Source organism: Myiozetetes cayanensis, unplaced genomic scaffold (assembly GCF_022539395.1).
Source record: "Myiozetetes cayanensis isolate MyiCay16 unplaced genomic scaffold, myiCay2020 scf7, whole genome shotgun sequence".
In the NCBI taxonomy this organism is placed as follows: Eukaryota; Metazoa; Chordata; class Aves; order Passeriformes; family Tyrannidae; genus Myiozetetes; species Myiozetetes cayanensis.
The window spans coordinates 41,734,558-41,760,317 of NW_026087964.1; the positions used below are offsets into that span (position 1 = coordinate 41,734,558).

A 25,760-nucleotide genomic window follows, 5' to 3' on the forward strand; every position below is an offset into this window, starting at 1 on the left:
TCTTCACCCAGAGTAACTGTGCTCAGGAGTATCAGTATCATGGGATGATTTGCAGTAGCAAGAGTAGCAGCAGCCCCACAGCACTGCTCTTTCCTTGCCACATCCCATATGATACTGAATGGCCACTGATGCCCACATACTCGTGCAACTTTCAATATAGTTTTAGGATTGAGCAATAATTGTCGTGCCAGCACTTATACCCCTGGATTAAAGTCTGTTGTGCACGCAAACAATGAAGCTCATTGTGAAACAAGCATTGTCTTTAGCCTTTTAGTGGAGGACAATTGCCACAAAACCACAAAGGAACAGTGGCTCCCCTAACATGACAACATCGCTAGAGTTCAGTGAGACTGACACTGGGAACATCTCAGAAGCACCACCATTTGTCTGGCTTGCTTCTTGGGATAGCCAAAGGACAACAAAAACAGCAGCACAGAAATCAATTTTACATAAACCATTATTCATGTCACTGCAGCAGATAAGGCCTCAAAGTATGGTGCTCAGAGCAAAACATCTTTGCCTGAAAGCAATTATAATCCTGATGACATGCAAACAATTTTTAGAATATGCTGAAGCGTATAATCTACATCTATCCATAACAAACAACAGTGCATGCAGCTTTGCACTATGCATCTAATATACTTCACAAAAGATAGGCAAGCCTTACCCAGCACAAGGAAAGGAAGCACAGAAGTTTGCAGCAGGGTACAAGTCACAGTGAATCAACAGGAAAGCCAGTAAGAAGATCTACGCCTTCAGTAAGATATTACAATGTCCTACCACTTCCATTTAGATGCAAATCTGCAGTTCAAAGTGTGATTAGTAAAGGCTAACCATACCTTGGAAGGTCAATTCCTTTGCATTTTAAAAATGATTCATTGTTATCTACTACAATCTGCATGAAAGACAATTGTTCCTGAGCAATTCAGGTTTATCCCAAAAGAAAGAACGAAGCAAATTCCTATTAATGCAGTTTACTTCAAATCAATAAAACTAATTAACATTACCTGTGCCCAGTGTGTTCTAAACACTATCATGCATGTTTCTGGGTCAACACCCTGCAGGCGGGGAGCCTGCCGATTTTTGCTGATACTGGTTCCAGAGGACATTATAAATCTTCCAAAGGTCAAGTCAACTAGGCCATGCTGAATTCTTTTAAATCCTCCAGTGAGCTACAGATGTTCAAGCGTCATGATGAGATTGATATGGTGTTCTGAGCTTTGGTATCCACAGAAATCTGTTAAAAAGAAAACAAAACCAAAAAGAAATGCATAGATACCTATGCACATCAAATTATAGTGCCTAACAAAAAAGAGCATACTCAGAGAACACTAAAACATTTTTTCTTTTAATTCTGTTTGAGGATAGAATTTTTTTAAGTATGTAATATGGGACCAATCTCAAACTTCTGCTCATGATAATAGCTTATGAAGCTCAAATTTTTGAGATCAGTGACTGAAATAAGGTGCTAAATAAACAAGTACAACAGAAGCTTATGCAGTAAACATTTTATGCGTGTCACTACATTTTTAGTTTGTTATGACACTTTTGCCATCTGACCACATCTCTCTTCAGAGTCGCTTGGTAACTAATGCTGCATAGAATTACACAGGTAAAAAAAAAGTAAAGGTTATTTCTCTATTTTTTTAAAAAAACAGTATTTCCAATAATAGGTATAATTACAAATACTTAGAAGTTTTCTGCCAGAAACCATATCATAAACAGTTGAAAACATCTGTAGAGTACCATATTCACATAAAAGGGTGCATCTGTATCAATACCAAAGTAAACAAAACCAAACAACATAAAATATAAAACCTTCATGTATCCAAAGCCAAATAAATTGAGATGTCATATTAAAGGACTATGAAAATAGGATCAAACACTGAAACATTCCTTTCATCCATTATTTAATATCCTAGATATCTGAGTACCAAAGTAGTTGCACACCTGCAGGGGAAAGTTAAAATGAAACAAAGACGGGTATCTTCCAGATATTTGAGAGGCTTAAGAGAATATATTATTTCCTCAATATCTAAGCCACAGAGTCCCCTGCTTTCCTTCTTATCCTCCATAACATTTACATTTTTATTCTCCTTTTCACAAACCAACTAGGCATTTAATTTATTTCAGTTTGGGACCATGGCAGGGAGGGGGGGAAGGGTGAAGGAGCCCAACAACAAACAGAATTTTTTTGTATCATAAGCTGCCAAAGCCCATACAGCAATTCTTTGCCAGTACAGATGGGTCTTCCCCGTGCATATCTTAAAAGATGAAAATCTTCTCTCTGTAGTGGACATCTCTGCTTGCACAGGAAAACATACAGCCTGTCTCACAAGTAGCAGCAACTTTTGTCATTTTCAAAGAGTCCAAAAAACACACAGGGTACAACATTTAAGATTTCTGAGGCAAGTAAACAGGAAAAAATGGTTATGCATTCCCCATGTGTAGATATATACACACACACACACATATTCATATGTTGAAGATTCAACTGCATGATCAGTGCCACCCCCCCACTCCTTGCTTCTTTCATTTAAAATGCATTTCTTACACACTTGCTAAGCATTCTCACTGACACAGTCTAGTCCGTCCTTTTTGCAGATAACACATTCCAGTGTGAAGAAGCCAGCATAACCAGCATAAATCTTGCACAGTTTATCTGTTTGGGTAACGTCACTTCCAGAATGAAGCTGCCACTCCATACAAGCTACTCTCCAGATCACAAACCACCTGGAACCAGATGCACTGGGGAGTACTGTGCAAAACCAGTGAGAATTACCTCATGAGAGTCAGCCACCAAAGTATCACCAAAGTCTATACCCCTTGTCCTCCTGCTCCACCCACACTTCTCACCTGCCTAACTCTTCCATGCTTATACAGGCCTTACACTTTCAAGCGTTCTCCTTCCCAACAGCTTGTTCCATGTGCTCATTTACCTGAAGGTATTTACCTGTATACTGCTACTTCTTAAACAGTCCTGTAAAAATGAACTGTACTATTTCTACGTTACTGATGTTTCCGCATCAGGAGGAAAAAAAAAAACAACAAATAAACAAACAAACTCCCCCAAACAAAAAGAAAATCACAGCAAAATAATCAGAGATAAAAGTACCAAGTAGATTTGAGAACCCGGCTTCAGAGGCCTGGGATCTGGGAGGTTTTATCGACTTAAGCAGGTACGACCATACATTAAATACACAACTTCTGATGACGTGTTTGCAGCTCTGTGAGTTCAACATTCCTACCAAAAAACACTCGGGAACCAAGATGCACGTTTAGACACCATTTAGAAAAAGCCTGCTCTAAGTAGCTTGCCTAATACCATAGCTAGTAATCCAAAGAATATTTAGTTGGCATACTCTTCAAATCACATGCCCACTTCCTGCCAATTTCCTCTTTGTTAGTACTCTCTTTCAAACAGAAATCTTTCCATTGCTGTAAAAGTCCAGCAGACTCCTCCAGGCAAAAGTGTCCTTCACTGCACAGCTCCGATTCATCCTTTTAGCAGATCTGTCCTGTGCGTGAAGCAAGCAGCTTTGGAAAAACTAATGTGATTGCGTAATTAAAGATGGTATCAGAAGGTGTAGCAAGAGAACTTAATTAACAAAGCAGAGGCAAGCTCAGTTCTGGAATGTATGAGTTGCTTGACTGGGCATCGTAGAGGTTGTTTCAATGTAGCCTCTGCGTGTTGTTTAAGAATTTAAAGAAAAGAAACTGATATTACACATTTAGCTATCACATGGCAAATTCCGTCAGCAGCACAGCAGTATGACACCAAGAGTAGAATCAGAAACTTCAGATCTGCTTCCACTATTTCAGTGAGTAAACAACAATAAGGGAGATTATGGTTTTCTTCAAGAATTCCAATAAAAATCAAAGATCAGTGATGTAAGACTCTCCAGATGCTTGCAAAGCTCTAGGATGTTACCAAACATGGGCAACCCAAAGCTATTCAACCTATTACCCTCTTTTTTCCTGTAACCTGTTCTATGTCCTTCTTGGCCTTCACTATTTTCTTTCTTCTTCTTCCTTCTTCTTTTTAATTCGTGCATCTTTCCTATCCAAGTCTCAGATGCTACTTCTCAAATATCAAGCCAGTACTCACTTCCTCACCATCAGACAGACCCTCCTTTAAACAACCACCCTGTCTTGTAGCTCTCTAAACAAACTTTTTTGTGGTACAGGTTCCACACTGGTGCTTCAGATTCCTGACATGCTGCCTACACTCTGCAGCGATGAGAAGACCTCAAGTGAACAGAAATGGTACATATCTTGCCACACATTTAAAATACACAAAGATGCCAAGAGGTCCAGTGACAGAGCCACTGTTATGTCTATGTGTCCAGTAGGAAAGCTCAATTTCCACAACAGTGGTATTTAATTACTGATGTTTGTGTAAGAATTTATAACCACCACTATGTTACTGAACACCCAAGTCCTGCCTCTGTTAACAGCTTACTGCCTAGGAAGATGACTGCTACAGTCTGCACTTGTAGTACTGACACCTTTTCCTATACAAGGATATCCTAAGTCTAGTCACCATTCATAAAGAACAGATACAGCTCTGGTGAAAGAAGTCTTCAAGACAAGCAAGTGCCCCCTCATCTCCTCCGTAACATCCCCTAAGGTCTTATTTATCTAAGATATTTAAGAACTTCTTGCTATTTCTAAGTCCCAATTTGGGCTCAAATGACACTCAAACGACAACACAGGGAGTTCTCAGATACACAGGTCATTTAGAGCTGCCAGCTGTTTTGATTCAAATTGCATCTTTGTCAGAGTTAGATCAGAACAGCAAGCGCTTTCAGTGTTGCTAACTCCAGAAATGTCTGTGCTAGCAGCCACAGAAACTTTTTAAGAAGGTCTCCTCAAGCCGATGTTTCATTCATCCTGTCTGGTCCATTAACTGTATTTGTTATTACAGGCACAAACAGTATCCCATTGCTTGGCACAGATCTTTGGGAGTATGTGACTGACAAACTGTAAAATGGCAAATTCATCTCCAGCATTTATGTACTATAAATAAAACCTCCACCTAACAGTATACTGCAAATACATACAATCACAACGTTAAAGCCACTTACCGCTTTGTTAACAAATAATCACAAAAAGATCATTTGTCCCTCGGTGACAAACAGTAACATCTCCAATAGTTCATTCTGAACGTTTACTCCTACTGCAGAAAGTCATCATAAAAAGCCTGTACAAAGCATCAAAGAACAAAAATAGCAAATTTAAATTATTAGCAGAAAACAACTTGCCTGCAGCAAACATTGTTGATTAGGGCTAGGTTCAGTTGCATCTAGCCCAGCTATTGGATCAGAAATCTCAGAGCAGTCGAAGAACACAGACATTACCCTCACAGCCACCAATTCTACGGGTTTTAATCATCTCTAATCTAAAAGTAACAAGATAGCAACAAGCAGAATACAGTGTGCAATAATATTTCTAAGTTCAAATCAATTCCCTCAAGGAAGCAAATATTTCCAGTTTCAAAAGCATCTTGGGATGCTGTGATTTCCTCAGTAATACAAAACACTATTAGATTGTGTAGGCTTCAAAGACTCCAAACTCAGTGTTTCAAAAAGCTTTTGACAACTTAAGTGGTCACAAAGTAGATTCTAAAAACAGCATCCTTATTTTAAAAAAGGAAAGTAAATGAATTGGAAGAGATACTATCTTCCAATACATATCAATCTGAAGTTACTATGCTGGGCTAGTTAAAGCAGTAGCAGACAGAATATATTCATTGCAAGCAGATTTCGTTACTAGATGCGTAGGTTTTCCTGATCATTTTGCAAGACGCAATGTGCAACAGTAAGTGCAACATCACATTGTTCTCTGTGAAGTAAAACTAGCTCCAGTCAAGCAGGGCAAATAACCTGATCACAATGAGTCCAAAGGTGAGCAAATAAATTAATTTATAAAACACAGATTCATAGAAGAAAAGGTAGGGGTGAACTTGAGGGCTACTAAGAACAATATAACCATTTATTTTAATCATTTCATGGTTAACATCTTCCAAAAATGTAGCCTTTTGTCTCCGCTAAATCCTGATTAAGTTATTAATCTACCCACTGTGAATACACCTCTCATGCAGGCCATTCAAAATTCTACTTCCAAAAGCCACTGCTCAGTTTAATACCTTTACTCTGCCACACAATAACAGAACCTTCTTAAGCAGGTAAACCCTTCATATCTTATCTATCGGGTTTTTAACCGTATCACAAGGTCAAGTCCACTTACATACGCCTTCTAGAGCTATTTCAATTACCTGTGATGACAATACTCTAATCCCTCTTCTCCTACATGAGGTACCTGCCCCCACCACCAATGTTTTATATACCTAACAATCCCCATATGGAATAAGAAGCACCAGTGTACATGTCACACACATGAGGAACTCAGGTTTAAAGAGATAAGTCACTATTTCTCCTAAGATCTTCGTATATTCTCTTTGTAATTGGACAACAGCTTTTGAAAAATTAGGCAACTAATTTCCACTTTCATAAACTCTGTTTGTTTCATATTAAATAGCATTCAGTATAGACCCAGTTAGTTGGTTGGGGTTTTTTCCTTGAAAATCAGGTCAAGTGTTGCATATACAAACATACTAGGAAGCACCTGTCTCTCCCTAAGCAGCAGCAAAGTTGTACAGTCACATACACAGGTCTATAATTGCATCTGTGCAGTCTCTGGTAAGTGAAGAGGATGGATGGAAGAGAGCAGAAAACTTCAGTACAGCTCAGCCTATTTCCAGTTTTAAAAAAAGCAGCAGTCCACAACTGCACCAGGCAGCTCTACATTAATGAGCTTGAGACCCAGTCACCAGACTCATGGAGGATATCTGCTTGCAGTTCTCCTCCAGAAATCTGTAAGTCATCAACCCGTTTACACTGCTGATTACGGGGCTGAACTCCCCAATCAACAAAAGTACTTATTTTACTGCAAAGTACACTGGAAGATCAGCCTAGCGAGAATCCCTTGTGAAGTCCATTTCCTCCCAATGGAGTGTCTCTTCTCAAAAGTCTCACCTTTGAACTAAAAAAAACCAGCACAGTAGTTTGCAAGATTGGGGTTTCCAGGGCAAGGCATAACAAAAAGACAAAAGATGCACAGCCTAATACAGTAAGGTAGGTACAAAATATGTTGCATGGCTTTTCAGTTTAATTATCAAGGTTGTCTTCTGTTGAGAGCCCAAGATGCCATGTTCTCCAACAGTTCAGGAACACAAGCAATAATACTTTGCACTCCTTTGCTGTACCGGCCAAAGCTCTGCACCCTGTCAGTCCAGGCACACAAGAGCAAACAGAGAAACCTCGACGGCAGTGAAAGAAACAGTACATATCAAAATGTTTTCATGGATTAGCATAGCATAAAAGGGGCTTGAAATTAGATCACTTCAAAGAAGCAGTGGGAAATTACATGGTCTTACGCACAGGTATGAAATCACACCTCTGCAGTCTCTGATAAGTGGATGAGGGAAAGCAGGAGAAAAGTGAGTGGCAATTTTTCACATGCCTCAACTTAGTTCCAGCTTAAAAGGGACCTTGTTCAGGGTTTGTTCACCTTTGATTGAAAAGAAAGCCTTCTGCCCAAATTTGTCAGCTTTTCTTTAGGGACTATGATTAGGAAGAGGGTTTAAATTTTATTAACAATAGTGTTTCAAAGGAAGACATCAATCCTTTCAAAGGAAAGGATTCACAGTGCTTGTGTTAAATTTCACTGCAAAAGTAAAGCCTATGAAAAACAGTCACATTCCCACCCTAAATCTATACAGTCTCCACCAGAGTGCAGAAAGATTACAAGATGCTCACCGGAGATCAGTAGGTCTGTGGTAGGCAACCGAGGAACCATCAGTGGTTAAAAGTCACTGCATCAAAGGATCTTCATTTTCATTAAGTCCTACTCACCTTCAGAAGCTCTGCTAGCAAGAAAGCTGAAGAAAATTAGTAGAGGGACAGTTTAAACGACATGAACAATTATTTTCCCTCTTCATCTGTTCTTTCATGTTTCAATGCTGCAGTCCAACAATTGTCCTGTCCTTTGTCTGCCTCAAGCAAACATTTCACATTTACTCAGCTTTCTTCAATCTAGCTTTTCTACCCAGTGTTTGCAAAGACACTATGCCTTTCATGTGTAGGTGTGAGAAGATATGTTTTACACTGAGAAAGCTACCTGCTTAAAATCCTAACAGAGAACAAGTCACCACAAATTGTAAAACAATGTAGTTAATCAAAATATCAATCTGTTCTCATCAAGCACAATTTAATCCAACTTATTAACATGAAAGTAAGAATGTCTTGTGACTTGTCCCCACAGAGACTGCCTAATGATCTATCTCAAAAGAGACACCACACACAGAGTATGTTTATAATGAGACAAAAATATTACTGTCCCATCTACAGTCAGCCTGCTGCAGTTAAAAAACACAGTTCATCTTCTATCAAATGTCTGTGGAGCTACATGACTCACATGTTTATTGTAGATTCGCATTAGCTCAATGGGGGTACCACTAAGCTCTTCATGTGATCTATATAATCCTGTGGCATTACACATTAGGAGATCCAGGTTAGGACATTAAATAAGTACATGGTTCTCCAGACACATGAACGTGCAGTTCCCCCACAGTAAACAAGCAGCAGTGACAATCAGGAGGCCCAGCTGACCGCCCCAGTTCAGGAGTGCTACAATGGCACGAACGGGCTTGCTTCCAAGGCAAGCAATGGGATCAACCCCTGCTGGCAAGCCTATGCACTGGGACACAGGCTAAGCCAAATCCCAAGCCCTCAGAGACTCCTACTGCATTGTGTCAGCCAAAACAAAAGAACAGAGATGCCAGTTGGGTATGGTATGGTCCAAAATGTATTGATGGGTTAAGCTAAAACCACAGAGAGTGGGTCCAGGAAGGTATACAGCTAACCAGCAAAGACAGTTCATCAAACAGTATGTTACCAAAGCTAGAGAGATGGCAGTGATTGCTCAAGAAAACAGTAATTAAACAACACAGAATACTTGAAAGAGACCTTGGCCTCCTCAGGGAGGGCCCCATTTACCTGTTACACCACAGGGCATGTTCATCTATCACATGCATTTGCACACAGGCAATTTCACTGGATCTCGAGAGCATACAATCACTAAAGTTACTCTTGCAAAGTCCCAGGAGGAATGAACTACATATTCATATCCCTGGGTCATAAATCTGAGGCAAGGGAGAGAAAAAATTAGGTTGCTATTCAAGTGGCACAATTTGTTCCTTTTATATGAGGAACATAATAAACCTGTTTCTCTGTTGTATTTGATCTCCTCACATTTGGCCTATTACAGAAAGGTAACAATTCAGTGACAATTAGAGGTTCAAAATACAGATTACATCAGTTAAAAACTTAAGAATAAACTAGCAGCTGGGGTTTTTAAAATCTGAGATAGATATCTCTCTATTTTTAGTAGAGCTCTGGCACAGTAAGATGGAGGTATCTTGTCTGCTACTAGCAGACAGCTGCTACAAAAGGGATATTGAAACCTTAAACTAAACTTGGAAAAAAAGATCCTTAGAAATAGCAGTTCAGAAAAGTTCACTTCTACCTACATACTAAAGAAGGCAGATGTCATTGAACTGAAATCAATTCAAAGGCTTTAACTTTGCTGGCTCATTCCCACACCACTACCAAAATTGATGACCCCAGAAAAGCCTGTTTCTACAGAAAACCAAGCAATTAAAATGTCCAAGGCTTACAGACCGAAGTGCTTGGTGTTGTACTGTGTGAGATAGGCATTACAAATCTCAGTTTAAAACTTTGTACTGTGAGTGTGCTTCCATACCAAGCTTCAAAGAGAAACAAAAACAACCCCAAAGGGCATAGCACACGTCACTCAATGAAAGGTACCTTCCATTCCTTGATTTATAGGTGAATTACAAATATCAGCTGCCACGTCTACACTATTAATTTCGTTTCGCCATAGTTGAAGTGAATTATTGGTAAAAAAATAGTTGTTGCCAACTTTCCCATCTCTACTGAGAATTTGTACAGGGTTTATTTCAAAATTCATCACTATCCAGGAGTAGGAGGGAGCAACACATCAGAAAGCAGACACTTAACAAAACCCACTTTAAGTTCTGGCTATGTTAGTGGAAGAAAGAAATCAAAACAATCCATACACTCTGCAGCATCAGTTTTGCTTTTCAAGATAATTCTGACATCTGTGTGACAAACAAACACGGCCTCAGCCTCCTCATAACTTAGGAAAGCCACATGCTTCTTCAAGTTGTGATGCTGAATTGAATGGAACATCTTTTCTTTTTTTACTTTTTTTTTTTTAAAAAGGTAAAACAGTGTCCAAAGCCAAAGTATAAAATAAATTCATAGGAAATTATTAAGTTGCCTTTCTACAAAACCTTCCTGACAGGAAGATGAATAAGAGCAGCAAAGCAGTAGAAGACTCCATACTCTGAAGATTTAAAGCTATTTTCAGAACACTAGTGTACAGAACAGGAAATACTACCTTCCCAAGAGAAAGATGGTCTAGAGAAATGTTATCAATATACCTGTAATTATCATATGTAGATTACAGAAAACAAGATTAAGGTATATATTTTATGGCTCCAGCAATAATATGTAAGACGATTTTTCAAGTGATTTGTATAACATGTCAAATTACTCATTATAATAAACGTAAGAAGTCCAAGAATAACGCCTTCACGTCTACAAAGTGACATTAAAGAAGACGTGTATGCTTCCAGCACTAACCCACAATAAAATGCAAATACACATATATTCTAAACATTCCGTGTTTCATGATAAAGAAGCCATAAACTTTTGTTTATAATTTCCAAACTCTAAGATGATTCTGCAGGTTCTACATATAGTTGAAGCACAAGAATCAGCAGTAAAACACCACTAAGACTATCCTGACTATTTTGTCAATAAACCAACAAACCAAACAACAAGCTTCCCAAGTGGACTGTTGCCAAGTCCAGAGAGAAGAACTTCTGAGAGAAAACAGAGAACTTCTACTTTGCAGATGGAATTGCTCTCTTGTTCTCTTCTCTTTAGCCCTCTTTCAAACTAAAAACACCAGAAAAGGGCAGAATATGCCATAAAATGAAAACTGTTAGATATAGAACAGATATTGCATAGTTGTTAACATAATACTTATTCTAGAAGCACATTTATTTCTCCTTCCATAACTTAATTTGCAGTACAAAGTTCCCTTTTTCCTGGAAAAAAAATGGGTTTATAACTCTGTCTAAATTTAGGTAGCTATCTATCACAGAATAACACCCTTTTATACTTCTCAGTATGTTCATTACAGTACACAGACTGTCATAATTGGCCAGATAACTGGAATTTGTCATTTATCTTTCTGTACTTGGTTAACTGAAACTACTCACTTTAGAGAGAATAACCACCCTAAGATACTTATCCACTAAGTCAACATTATTTCCTACGCTCTGAAGTGATAACATGTTAGGGACACGATGAACTAATGAATGAAGGGAATGAGCAAAGGCATATCATTACACAGCTTCAGGACAACTGTTTCAGTGCACTGTAGGATGGCAGAAGCTCATCACAAATTACTCCTTAAACCTAGTCAACTTAACAAGCTACTAAAATCTGAAAGGTCATTTTCATGTCTCACCCTATGTACAGGTATTGCCTGATAGCAGACAGGGCCTCGTGATTAAGTGCTATATTTAGTGGATTGATACTTCTGAGTGTAAATGTACTTCTGTGGTCTTTTTTTCCTTCTTCAAAAAATTAAAAAGAAGAATAGAAAGAAAAGAACAGTGTGAACCAGCATTGTTTGCTTCAGACATCTGCAATTTAGCTTGGAGAAAGCTCCAGAAATCAGTGAACTTCCTTTGCCCTAAATTATGTTCAAGGCTTGGCAAAGAGAAAAGCACTTGCAAAATTCTTTTTATGATTATCAATTCCCAAATTTGGGGAAAGCCACTGAATAAATATTAGTGTTTAAGATGAGACCAATTAATCACTATAGCACACTGGTGGCTGAAGAACAAGGATGAGGAAGAATCAAGTTCTGTGATCAACGAAGAAGAAAGTGAAAGGAAAAAAAAAAAGGCAAAATGAGCACTCCCTACAAAATCTAATCATGTCACTCTGGTTTCCTGTTCCCATAATGCACAAGACCCCAGGTATTAGGTCTCATAGGAAACTGCATAAGAACACCGTTTTTCTTCTCCCTTTTTATTCTAACTCAGAGCAGACAAGCAGAACTTGAAGATTCATTTTATATTAATTCCTACAGCAAAGTCAAGAACCTTAATAAAATAACACTTGCCCATCTGTGAGCATAGATCCATGAAAAAATCAACCTCTCCTCCTGCAGTGACACCCTTATTTAAAAATATTAGTACAGATTTGCAAGTTGGGTGGACTTTGACAGATTATGGCTTTCTCTCCATACATTAAATTTTTTGCTTTTAATACATATGGTAGTAAACAACAAAATCCAAAGTGGATTGCTGGCATTTTTATGATGTTTAGTGCATAAAATGCCAGATCAAAGAAAGATTTACATGTTATTTCTATTTCTATTTAGTTTCATTCTATTTTCCACAGGTGGTAGATATTTTCCCTTGAAGCTTCTCCAGCTTTCCTAGGAATAAAATTATTTGTGTCATGTAAACAGTGTTAAGTTGTCGATTATGCAGAGTAAAAATTAATTATTCATCTCTGATATCATAACACAAGTCTACTACACTACGAAAATATTTTACACTCTTACATCACCCAGTCTTGTACAAATGGAAACTGAATGCAAAAAAAAAGAAACTGATAGACAATCACAGGAACAACTTGGGGGGGGGGAGAATGATTGAGGTAATCTGAGACTTTGATAACAATTCTTACAAATTTTTTCCAGTCTTGCCTTTGAACCTTTGAGAAAACATGAACAGCAATACAGGTGTCTTTCTAGTCCAGCAAGGAATGAAGATAAACCAGTAACTTTCATCCCCTGGAGGGTAAATGAAGTCAAATAACTTAACAAACTGAAAAGAAGACTATTCATCTCATAAAGGGAGTGCTCTGGAAAACACTGAACCTAACAAACACATCTACTAGAAGGTGGGGTAAATATCGGAATAAAGTAAAAATAAAATGTAATTACTATTGGAACTTTTTAACACTTGGAATGATCGATACTGAAGGCCTAGTAAATAAGGGAGTTGGATGTCAGCCCTGGCAGGAATGCTCCTTGGTATAGATAACCAAAAGCCAAACCACAGCCTCTCCCATCTAATTCTGTAACACCTAAGGAGACAGGCATGGGAACACACAGGTTCCACCCATCAACAGGTTGTTCTTCCTCCTGCCTGCACAGCTCCGAGAGTGGGGAGTGTCTGTGTATGTCTTTGGGAACCCTGCTGTTTCTCACCTCTACTTCTGTCCTTCCGCCTGAGGCTGTCGGAGCTGCAGAAGCTACAGTACACCACAGTTTGGGTTTTTTTCAAAGCAGCTGGAGTGTTCTCTTATCTCCTAGGCCTGAAGTGCAGTACCTCTCCTCTGCCATTTCCTCTCCTTAATTTTTCAGTTCACCGTTAAAATTTTCTTGAAAACTGGCAATAGATGTGCTATCCAAATTTGCAGACTGAGCCTTATGCAAAGTCAGATCTGACACACAAGTCCTCAGAGAGAGCTCCAAAGGAGAAGCACAAGCTAGAGGCAGAAGCAGTTCAAAGAGGCATGAGAAAGTCTTGTCTGTGTGCACAGGCCTTGAATATTAGTCAGCTGTAACCACTGAATGTTCGGAAGTGAGATCTCAAACTTTACTCCTGAGGATATGGTTCTTGACACTGAATTACAAATTTATGATTATTTTTTCAACTTCTCAATTGAAAGGTGAAAAAGACTATGAGAATGAGAAAGCATATGTCAAACCAATTTTTTGTTTTGATGCACCAGTTATGAAAGTACTTCACTACGTGCAAAACTGTTACATCATTCACCAGTTACCCCTCTGCTGAAACAAAACTGTCACCACGTGTATTTGGCATCCCTGTTCTATCTTCAAGTCCACCTTGCCTCACAGACACCATTCTACTTGCACCGTAATTCATGACATGGCCACGCCAATAATAAAACCCTTCACTGTTGTTTCAGAATATGTCATCTCGCCGTCAGGCAGTGTTGTGAGACCCTGCTGTTCTCAAGTACACCCGTACTCTGAAGGACACGAACCTTCAGCCCTGAGAGTCACAGAATGTCTAAGGAGGCCCTGCAGTGACTTTGTAAGAGCATTTGCACACAATCAAGCGTCTGTATTGAAAAACTAACTGAAAATAAATGGTGCTGTTAGTAAGTCAGCACTAAACCGAATATATACAACTAATGACAAATTAATGAGGGATAGAAGAAAACCCTGCCCTTGAGAGACCCCACCTGGAGTACTGCATCCAGCTCTGCAGTTCTCAGCACAAGAAAGCGGGTCCAGAGGAGGATCCCAAAGATGACCTGAAGGCTGAAGCAACCCTCCTGCAAAGACAGGCAGAGAGAGCTGGGGTTGTTCAGCATGAAGAAGGCTCCAGGGAGACCTCTTTGTGGCCTTCCAGTACTTTAATGGGGCTTACAAAATGGAAGGAGAGCAGGTAGAGTTAGAACAAGGGGGAACATTTTTAAACTAAAAGGGGAGAGGTTTAGATTAGACATTGGAAAAAATTCTTTACTCAGAGTAGGGTGAGGCACTGGTTGCCCAGAGAGTTTGTGGATGTCCCGTCCCTGGAAGTGTTCCAGGCCAAGTTAGACGGGGCCCTGAGCAAACCGGTTTAGTGACAGGTGTCCCTGACCTAGTGGTAGGGTTGAAACTGGATAATATTTAAGGTTCCTTCCAAACCAAGCCATTCCACGATCCTATGAAAACTTCTCTTCAGGAGTACTGATACCAAAAGCACACATACCTACAATTATGGATACCAAAATGATCAACCTAATTGGAAAGAATCAGTCCCCAAAGTTGCCAACACTTGAAAATTCAAGCCCGCTAGATTCCAACGTGGTGTTGGGACAATGCCTCTCCATCCTCTAAATCAGCAGGACTGGCAGCCAAGATCCACGGTTTTGTCTGACAAAGGAAAAAGTGAGTTTTCCCTGTGACAATGTATCTGTCTACCAACTCAACCATCAACAAGAAATGAACAATACAAAAAATGAAACAAATTCTGTGATGGATGACTACTTGCATAGTAAATGTACCACCTCTGGTAGCAGTCAGTCAACAGACTCTGTGCACCTGTGAGGGTGGTAGCTACTGATACTACAATACAGTGCTACAGCACCTGTCCCATCTCACATCCTTCAGCTACAAAGGGGTTTAAATCTCATTTTAACACAGTATGGTAAGAAAAGAGATTCACCTTGCACCTCTGGCAACCATTTAAACAAACTCTCTTATGCTAGACCATATATATCTGAAGTACTGTTATATCATAGAACATGCTGCATTGGAAGGGACCCTCAGGATCCTCAAGTCCAACTCCTGGCCACACACAGGAATGTTGCTCTAGAAAGAGGTGTAATCATTAAAGAACTCAACCCGAGAAGGCTACTATACATTTTCAAAATAAAGACCAAATGGGAGCAAATCTGAACCAAATCAGCTTACAAGTGGAATCGCTAAATTTTGTTGCCTCAGACACCAGAACCAACCTTGCTCACTCCCAGTCACTGAATCTTACAAACATTTACTGGGAAAACTTCAAAGCCTGTAAGTTTCTAGATGGATTGAACAAGTTTCTTTGGACGTAGACAAGATTGTATGAGCAATCTGCTGGGAAAAAGTATCAAAACTGGACTTAACAGAATAATTACTTCAAATGTGTTTAACTTCCTCTTACTTGCTCTGAATAGCATGCAGGGCACACAACGATCACCACGAGCTGCAATGGTAACTGTCTGCATGCAAGAGCTCAAGCCAGGAGATTAACATTCCCCTTCAGTTCTCTTCCGTTTTACATGAGCCTAAGGCGAATCACTCAGCCCAGTTTCTCCCCTAATACACGAGCCACAGACTTCTGGAGACCTCTGATTATTATGAAAGCAGCAAGTCATCATTATTCAGTTGACAACCTGGCTGTTTACCTGCCCCAAAAAATCTCAGAATCCTTATGCACCACACTCAGACTACACACTTAAGACTTACAGCCCCATCAGAAACTTCTATTTGGCAAAACGCTTCTAAACCCACAGCCTGTGAGTAATGAATTCTCACATTACCTTCATTTCTATATTTTGGCATTGTGTAGAAGAGATAAGACACAATCAAGGCCTTCTAAATGAAAAAAAAAAAACAAACAAACACATGAAGTGTTTCAGAACACCAGAGCAAGGATTTCATGCAATGTATGGCTATTATTAGATTGCTATTTTGCTTAGTAGATCAGAGGATATAATCAGCAGATGATGCAGCCATGATTTGCGAAGCACAGCCTTATTAAAGGCTAATGAGATAAACGAGTTAAAATTTACATTTTGCTCCACTGATAAGGTTCATTGGCACACTTAACTCCAACACCATGGTTTGAATATTAAACCCACTTATTAATGTCTAGTAAAGCTAATTATAATGCTGAGTGGCATTAAACTATAATAACCAAGCAGGATGTTAGAATCACATCTTTTAGTATTACTGTAGCTCTGAAGTTAAGTGTTCTGCACATGGAAATAAATGCCTTTTGAGTTCATGCTGTGAGAAAGTACCAGCCTCCTATGACTTTTTCCTGACCCTTCTGAGAGCCCAAAGCCATGTTCTCCTAACAATGCAACAGGCAGGTAAACATCGCTTATTACTATGATTTCAATAGTGTCTGTCTGTCTTATTGCAGTAACAGTAAAGATTAAAAGTATTTTTGTATCTGCAATGTATGACATTTACACTTGTCATATACCCTCTAAACCCTTTCAATTAACAACAAAAGCCTGGAAGGAAACCTGTTTGATTTAACTCTCTTTTTTCACCATCTTCTGTCAAAACTACAAATATCACTATAAGAACACCACCATTTACTGAAAAGGATACTGAAAATACAATTTAGGCCTTACACTACCCTATATATTCTTATGAAACATCTATGTGAGCACTGTAAGTGGACACTGATCGTTTTTAAAGGTAACATAAGAGTACACAGGCCATAATACTCTTTCCATTTTAATCTCCACAACGTATCTGTCCTGTGACAGCAATGAAAAGAAGACAAGACAGGAGATAATTAAGTGCCAGATATCCATGGATCAACAGTACTCAAAGTGAGGATTGACATGTGTCAGTCCCAAACCAAGTTCCCATAAGCACAAGCTTGAGATGCACAGTTCCTCTGGGATCTCCCCATCCCAAGACAAGAGTGGCGACAGCTCTCCTTCCATGAAGAGAGTCACAGAAGGCACAGGACTGCTCAACAGCCATCATTACATCATTAAAAGTACAATATACAAAAAGAATTACAACAAAAAGCATAAAACCACTACAGAAAAAATCTCCACTTTTTATTTGTAAGGTAATACTCAAAAACAGACATTCATTACACACATAAAAAAAGGCATTGCAGAACTACTAGATTTTTTTTCTTTTGTGAGGCAAAGCAAAAAGGCACTTGCAGTGTGACAATAAAAGAAACTAGCCAAGTAAATCATGTGTAAAACATTAAATGCAACTGCTTTTTGGCACACGTTTTTGTTCCTTTCAATGTATCACCCAATTTAAACATTCAGCTTGTAATGCACTCCATTCCACTTTCTTCAGCCCAGCTTTAAAATACGGGCGTGCCACATTCCAGCAGCAGAAGCAAAGAAATGCAGTGCAGCTCAGAACAAAAAGATTCAGTTTTCATCTTCTTGCTGTAAAGCATTCCCCTGCATCTCTGGTTGTAGGAATCCATAGGTATTCCCTGGTACCCCTGAGCCCATGCTGCAGTCAGGCACAACAAAAAAAAGAAAAGGAGAGAGACAAAGAGAGAGCAGTCTACTTCACTGGCGGATTCTAGTGCCACTAACTCACCATGCCAGATGAGCCTCCACCAGGCCCTTTTAGCTGCTGAGAGCATGAGTTATGTCCAAGGAACACACACCCACCATTCCCTCTGCCATATTCCTCATATGGTTCCTATGGCACACATCAGCCAAACCTGGAACGGAGTGGTTTTTGAGTGCTCAAATTTATCCCTCCCAAAAATCTGTCTTGCAAATGGATACTTGTGACTTTGGAAAAGCAGAACCATCAAACCTCTTTGCCTGAGGGAAAATCCTGCCAGCCTGACTTCACAGGAGCAATTCTCTCTACACAGGTTCTTCCCACAGAGTATAAAGTGCCTCTGCAGTCTTTTTGCTCCGATACATTGCACTAGATGTGGCTTTTCCCAAGCCATTTTATGAGTATGGTTTGTTTACTAAAAGCATCATCAGAGAAGCTCCTCCAATTACTCTTTCAACTATGCTAATACTTGGTAGGTTATTCTGAATCTAAATGTTTCAATACTCCCCTGCATCTGTAATCAACAGATGCACCTAAAGCATATTATATTGTTAAAAAAGAGACAGCCAGCAGCACAGTATTCCCACAGGCAGCCTTGCCAAGAAAAGATATGTGGTAAATAATTAATTTTCCTAGGTTAACTTGAATTCCAAACTAGCATTTGTGAGCATCAGTGCCATGGAAAGACAACTAACAACTCTAGTTTGTATTCTTGTCCTGTAAGAGCTTTGCCCTACATGCAAGCACTGAGAGCAAAAGTTTTATCATCTCAGAGAGAGGAAAAGTAGAGAACACTTATACAAGTCCAGCAAAGTCTATTCTGCAAAATACAAAGAACTCAGAACTCTGTGCTTGGCTACTACTGGGGGTTTTTTTATTATTTCTTTCTTTGACAGTTAATGGGCCAAACACAAATAGGTGCTGAGCACCGATGTCAGACTGCAGCACACAGAAGCCTCCAGTATAATCTACCCTAGAAATAATGAAAGACTTCGTTCACCACTTACTATGATTTCTTTTCCTTCCTTGCAGATGTTTGGCAGGAAGGCTGGGGACAATTCCAAAGGCAGGGGGAGGTGGCACATTCCAGACAAATCATCTTTCCAAAACCGATGTTAAGCTTAGCAGTCAAACACGTAAAGGTTTCAAGCAGTACATAAAACGTTACAAATAGTACCAGTGTATTTGTACACCGGTACTATTCAGTATTCATGGTTTGAAGTGACTGAACTTTCACAAAGACTATCAACTGCGATGCCATATCATACTTCAAAAAGGTAACTGATTTAATTCTTTTACCACTTCTATTTGTTGCCTCAAAGGTGCTGGCAGATCATAACAGACAAAGAATAGTTCGTACAATCAGGAACAAGCTGGCGTTTGAGAAAAGGCTTTGCAGAAGGTAGTTCATTTTCCCTGGAAATAGTCCATAAAAATGGACTAGAAAAATATCTAAATAAATATTTAAGAAACAATCTTCATTAACATATTGCTTATGCATTAATTTATGACAAATCAGGTGTTTTGTAAGTAATTCTATACCTGCTGGTACCCATAAAGGGAATGGAAAAGCCTCTCACGTTTAGCTTCCCTTTCAAGTCATGGAACTAAATCTAATACCACTGGAATTTTTCTTCCAAGTTTGATTTTATTTGACTCTTTGACCATCAGCAAAGTTGATGGACCTCAAGATCCTACTTCCTTTCATTTCAGTCGGCTGAATTTTTAGAGGATCAGAACACAGTTATATATTTCCTCATAATGGAGTTGCATTACAACCATGATAAAGAAATGGGAGAAATGTTCTTCTCTGTTCATTACAGTCAATAGATTATGTAGCTCAGTCACAAAGCAGAAGGAATTATGAAAAAAAGAAAGTAATCTTTAAACTATTAATATTTCCAGAACAACTTTTCTTTCAGATACACACATTCCCACCTCCCAAACACAGCTAATAATGTCAGAAGCCCTGAGATTCATATGGTCAGAATGACTAATATTTACATTAAGCAAATGTATTGCCATAGTAACATAGACACCGCAGAGCTATCTACCTGCCACAGCTCACTAAATTATTTAGCATGCCAATACTACAGTGACACTGTGTAAATGATCACATTCATTAAGAGCAGAGTATGCGCTGAAAAACTGAAGGTTAGACAGCTATATTTATTGCCCTGAAAAAAACCAACAGCACCAGTATTGAAAAAAATAAGCAGAGAGGCACAGAGGAAGGCTCCAGCCGGTAGCAGAACAACACACCTTGAAAATTTTCATCTAAAACACACGTCCACACCCGCATCCCTGTGCAAAGCAGCACAAACAATAATCTCACTTATGGGACATAAAGCCGATCCGCTGTGGCCAGAAAAAACTGAGATATTAGTTGCTTCCCAAATTACATTTCTGGATACTCATTAAATTTGTTTAATTTGCATCTTATATTGCCAAAATATTATTCTACATTGTGGGATTACAAGAGCTAGTGCACATAAAATATTCAGAAACAACCACGGCACACCCTCAGAAAGTTGTTGTTCTTCAACAGCCAAGAGATTTTTAGTAAGGAGAGAGGTGCAATACTTTGGGTGATGGTCTGACGTCCTCCAAGCAGTAGATGATGGCAGGGAGTGGTTTGTGTAACCCACTATTTTCAACCTGAGTTAAAGCTTTTGGAAACCTCAAGCACTTCCTGCACTATGGATATTTTCCCCTCATCATATGGAATGGCAGAATCAATGACAGATCAAGAAACAAAGGGACAGCTGAGGTCAACTCTTGCGACCAGATGGATTTCTTCCTAATTTTTATCAGCTATAGCCCCTTCTTTATAGGGCACAAAAGAAGTCTGTCTTTGAATTCAAAGTAGCAAAGAAACCACCTAAGAGGCATAGCACAAAGATCCAGGCACAAAATTAACGCAGCCCAGCTCTAACCAACTCCAGTTCTCTCTGATCTTTTTAATTCTTCATGGGCTCAATTTACATTATTTCAATGCAAGAGAATGCTTTAAATAATTTCTTCTACTAAATTTTTATGAAAATAAGTCTGGCATACACCCTTCTCTTATTATTCACTTGCATGGAAATGCCACAAAGTCCTACTTAAAGACATTTTCATGGTACTGACAACAATCAAATCCAGTCTCAAACCAATAGATTACCATGACAGATACTTATGGGGAATTTGATCTTGAGAGACATAGTTTTCAAAATATTCAAGTGTTTGGGTTGTTCTCCAGAGAGAATACTGCCTCAATAACAAGAGCCTGCTTTTCTTAAGCAAGTTATTTTAATTAAGAATTATTTAAGAACTGAGTTGATCCTCCAAAAAGTTATACACCAAAAAGTTACTACCTACAAAAGTCAGGTCATCTCCCAAAAGTATTTAGGTTGTGAACCTCTATATGAAATCTCCACTCAGTATGTCACTTGAGATGGTGAGTTTAACAGAATGTCTGCTGCTTGTGGAGAAATATCTCTGTAAGATGAATACCGCTCTTAGGACTGTCAATATATAAAGGATCGTATGAGAAGTAAAACTGACTAGTGGACTAATTAGCAGCAAGGAATAGAATTATGCAAAGCCTCCAGATTCCAGCCAGAGCTATCAATTACATTTACATGTTACAAATCACCTTGCTGAGGAAGTGCAATCTGGAAATAGGAAGTCACCTTCAAGTATTCAGCACCTTAAAGCACGTTTCAATGGAGTCAGTGGGGATATCTGCTTGGTTTGTTGCAATAATTTAAAATGTGCACTAATACTTGAAATGTTTCTGTGACAATTGAGCACCCAGATAAAGTGGCTGAGATAAGCCTTGACAATTATAGATAAGAAAGACTAAGTAAATAATAGAGGTATCCAAACACTAACCTTAAAATCTGTTTAGGTTCAATTTTCTCTCACAACTCCCATCTTTCAAGCTTATAACTGAGAGCACTAGAAGTCAGTCCTGCTCCATAAACCACAATTAATTCTAAACACAAAACCTGTGTTCTGTTTTCAAGCCAACAGTGAGTAGATGAGTCCAAAAAGTAACGGTAATCCACAGAAATACTGGCTGAATTTCATTAGGTTTGGCTCAGCACCACCACCACTGAATCCAAACTGCCTTCTACAGAACAATTCAAGTAGCAGCAACACAAACCACTTGGCTCCAACAGGAGTCCTTTTACCTGTCAGATGTTTCTGCATGTGCTATGCACAGTGCTACAGTATGCTAAATCAAATCTTATCAAAACCTAATATTAAGGAAGTTTAAGGAGGTATCAGCTTACACACAGCAGAATGAGAGCTAATAATGACTGCAGATGAAGCTGAGCTGAATTCAGGAAGAATGGGCACCTCTGTGCTGAGCCTCTCAGTGCTTCCCATTCCAGGAACACATTTCCAAGATGGTTCTATAAAACAACTGTTTCTTGAGTTCTTGTCAGGCAAAACTGGTTGCTGTGAGTTGCAGCGAGACACAGTGACTTGTGAAACATTAAAGACAGATTTTTAGTAGTGCTGTGCCACGCCATGCCAACTCCCAGCACGCCTGAATTATTTTCAGATATACAGCATCGTTAGTTCACAGTTCAGATAATATGAGGACATACAACTGTGAGCTGACGTTACACATGTATAGTCAATATGGATTATGAACATTTTGCACATTATAAATTGTGAAATTATATAATCTGACATAAAGCATACTGCACAATAAACAAGATTTTTTTAAGGTTTTCCCAGTGATCAAATGTAACTGCTACTTGAACTCTCTTAACCAGTACACAGAGTAGCAGGTTCAGAAGAAAAGCATGAAATTTCAGTATCACTTATCTTTAAAATATGACTTTACAGCAACATTTTTTTATTGTATAAAAGATGAGTCAAATCAGAACCTTTTTTTACTCTGTATATACAATAAAATCTCACCCACTATAAGGTTTTTGCATGACAATTGTAAATAGACCTATCACACACATAAACAGGTAAATTAAGGTGGATAGCTAAAACTTTGTATGTGTACCCAATTTTAATTTTTAAAGAAAACTAACTCTACCTAAGCTCAAACCAGCACAGTACCAAAATCCCAGATCTGCGGAGCACCCTGCCAGAAAAAACAAACAACTTCATACAAAGTGAGTTAAGAGCCGATACTGAGGTTTTGTTTGTTTTCCAGGTGTTACAGTATCTGCTAAATACAAGTAGCAAGAACATCCTAAGTGTTCAGATGACTCATCAAAATCTATGGGAAACAACCACAGCAAAGACTCTGTAGCTATAGCTGGAGAGTGAGAGCTGCTTTTATTTTTCCTAACCCAGAAAGACTCCTTCCAAATTCCACTCTCCTTCTCAACCAAGATGGGAATGGAGCCCTTTGTCAGAGTTAGCTCTCACACTGGCAAATGCTTTTATACATAGCAGGGAGATTGAAGAGGTAAAGCTTAGTGTTACTGCCTCAAGCTCAGGACTTTAAAAGGAATAGTCTTTTCCCACTTTGCATAACACAAGTCAAACTACTCCCTAGAGCAATGAACTATGCCCTTTTCCCCTTCCCTCATGCCCCCACAATGAAAAAGTATCATTGCCATGTTCTCTGACAGAAGCTTCCAGTTCAGACACACCAAACAGGATTAAGGAAGACATACTCTGCACATCACTGAGATCCTCTTTAAAGCTATGATTTACTTGTAGCTCTGCACTTCCCCCACACTTTCAAAACTACTTATAATAATCAAAAATACTTCCAAGATCATAAAGTTTAACCTTTGACCAAATACCACTGTGTCACCTAGAACATAACACCAAGTGCCAGTCATTTCAGTCATTTCTTGAACACTCCCAGGAGTGGTGACTCCAACACCTCCCTGTGCAGCCTGTTCCAATGCTTAACCACCCTTTTAGTAAAGAAATTCTTCCTGGTGTCCATCCTGATCTTTCCCTGGCATAGCCTGAGGCTATTTCCTCTTGTCCTGTCACTAACTCCCTGGGAGAACAGGCCAACCCCACCTGGCTACATACGGTATGAATCTCCTTTCAGATGATATAGAGAGTGATAAGGTCACCCCTGAGCCTCCTTTTCTCCAGGTTAAACACTCCCAGCTCCCTCAGCTGCGCCTCATAGGACTTACTCTCAAGATCCTTCACGAGTTCTTTTGCCCTTCTCTGGACATGCTCCAGCACCTCAATGTCTTTCTTGCAGTGAGTGGCCCAAAACTGAAGGTTCTTGAGGTGCAGCCTCACTAGTGCCGCGTACAGGGGAGAATCATTGCCTTGGTCCTGCTGGCCACACCGTTTCTGATCTAAGCCAGAATGCCACTGGCCTTGGTCACCTGGGCACACTGCTGGCTCATGTTAAATGGCTGCTGACCAGCACTCCCAGATCCTTTTCTGCTGGGCTATTTTCCAGCCACTCTTCCCTTGCCTGTAGCAATATGCCTGGGGTTGTCATGACCCAAGGGCAGGACCCAGCTCTTGGCCTTGTTGAACCTCATACCGTTGGCCTTGGCCCATGGATTCACAGCCCATCCAGATCCCTCTGTAGAGACTTCCTAACCTCCTGCCCAACTTAGTGTCATCTGCAAATCAAACAAAGTGAGTAAAGAAACAGACTAGACAGAACTAATCAACTTTTTCCCCTCCTCCCCGCACACAAACACACATGCCCCAAAACCCCAGTCACAGTTGGCACCAGGGCCACTGGGATAGGATAATTACCAGAAGCTCAGTAAAGCAAGGGGTAGCAGCTACCTGAAGTTTTTTAGGTAAGATAAGAGAGGCCTCCTCATGATGGATACCGATGAACCCAGAAGTCTTAAATGAATTCAAAATAAATGCAGAATTTGTAAAAGTTTTGACACGACAGAAGTCAACCAACAGAACCAGGTCTCTGACTCAACAAAGGAAAGCAGAAATTGGGTGGACAAATCCATGAGGACCTGAACAGACTGCCTAACAAACATAACCTTTATCTAGACTCTACTTCCTAATTATACTCATAAGAAGAAAAAAATAAAAATCTGTGCTGTTCACCCCAAATTCCCTTTCACTTAACCTACTTAACGTGATGCAAGACTGTAACAAGTACTCCAAGCAGGAAAGCAGAAGAACAAAATTAGATTAACACAATTTTAAACACGATTTTACCAAGTTTACTACACCGTTTTATCATAATAAGTATTACATAGTGCAAAACTCCTACCAGCTTTCTTTATTCCAGTAAAACAGTTTTCAAATGAACTTAAATATCCAAAGAACTGCAAGGTCCTGCACCTGGGTCTGGGCAATCCCAAGCACAAGTACATTGTTTTTGCACAAAAACAAACTTCTGTGTCAAACTGCTCAATTTGAATGCCTGTTGTGTGTGTTCATGGACACTTTTACTGCAGGAGCTCCAGGCAGTGCAGAATTAAGATAGTGTAATAGCTGCTACCATCCTTTAGTTATTGTCACTGCCCAGTTCAGAAGAACTAGAATTACGACCCGTGATCTTCAACGGCTGGCAGAGGAAGAAGAGCTACAGGAATAACTGGGACAACAAAGCAAGAGAGAAGAAAAATTAGAGGTAAGTGCACAGAAAAAGGAGAGATGCAGGTAGGCAAGGGCTACTTAACAGACCAGTGTCTGTCATCTCTCCCTCCACTTCCAGTACCATTCCTGCAGCACAGTATTTGGTTTATCAGAACAGAGTAAATGGAGTGAGATGGAAACAGCAGAACTGAAGGAAACAAACCCAAGCTTTTTTGTTTTCCAGGCAAACACAAAAATGGAAGCCAAAAGAT

The 25,760-nt window shown here is 39.4% G+C and overlaps 1 protein-coding gene across 5 annotated transcripts in view; it reads right to left on the minus strand.

Annotated features, from left to right (window-relative positions):
* FHIP1A (FHF complex subunit HOOK interacting protein 1A) overlaps window positions 1-25,760 on the minus strand; it is an 87,220-nt gene that overhangs the window by 35,408 nt on the left and 26,052 nt on the right. For 3 of the 5 annotated variants that reach the window (XM_050337875.1, XM_050337877.1, XM_050337873.1), the window contains 2 exons: window positions 5,088-5,203; window positions 1,008-1,237 (listed from right to left, as the gene is read on the minus strand). In XM_050337875.1, the coding sequence (XP_050193832.1) occupies window positions 1,008-1,109 (102 nt within the window). In that variant the 5' untranslated portion in view covers window positions 1,110-1,237; window positions 5,088-5,203. The remainder of the gene's footprint in view (window positions 1-1,007; window positions 1,238-5,087; window positions 5,204-25,760) is intronic. The other 2 variants (XM_050337878.1, XM_050337876.1) reach the window with 1 other exon arrangement.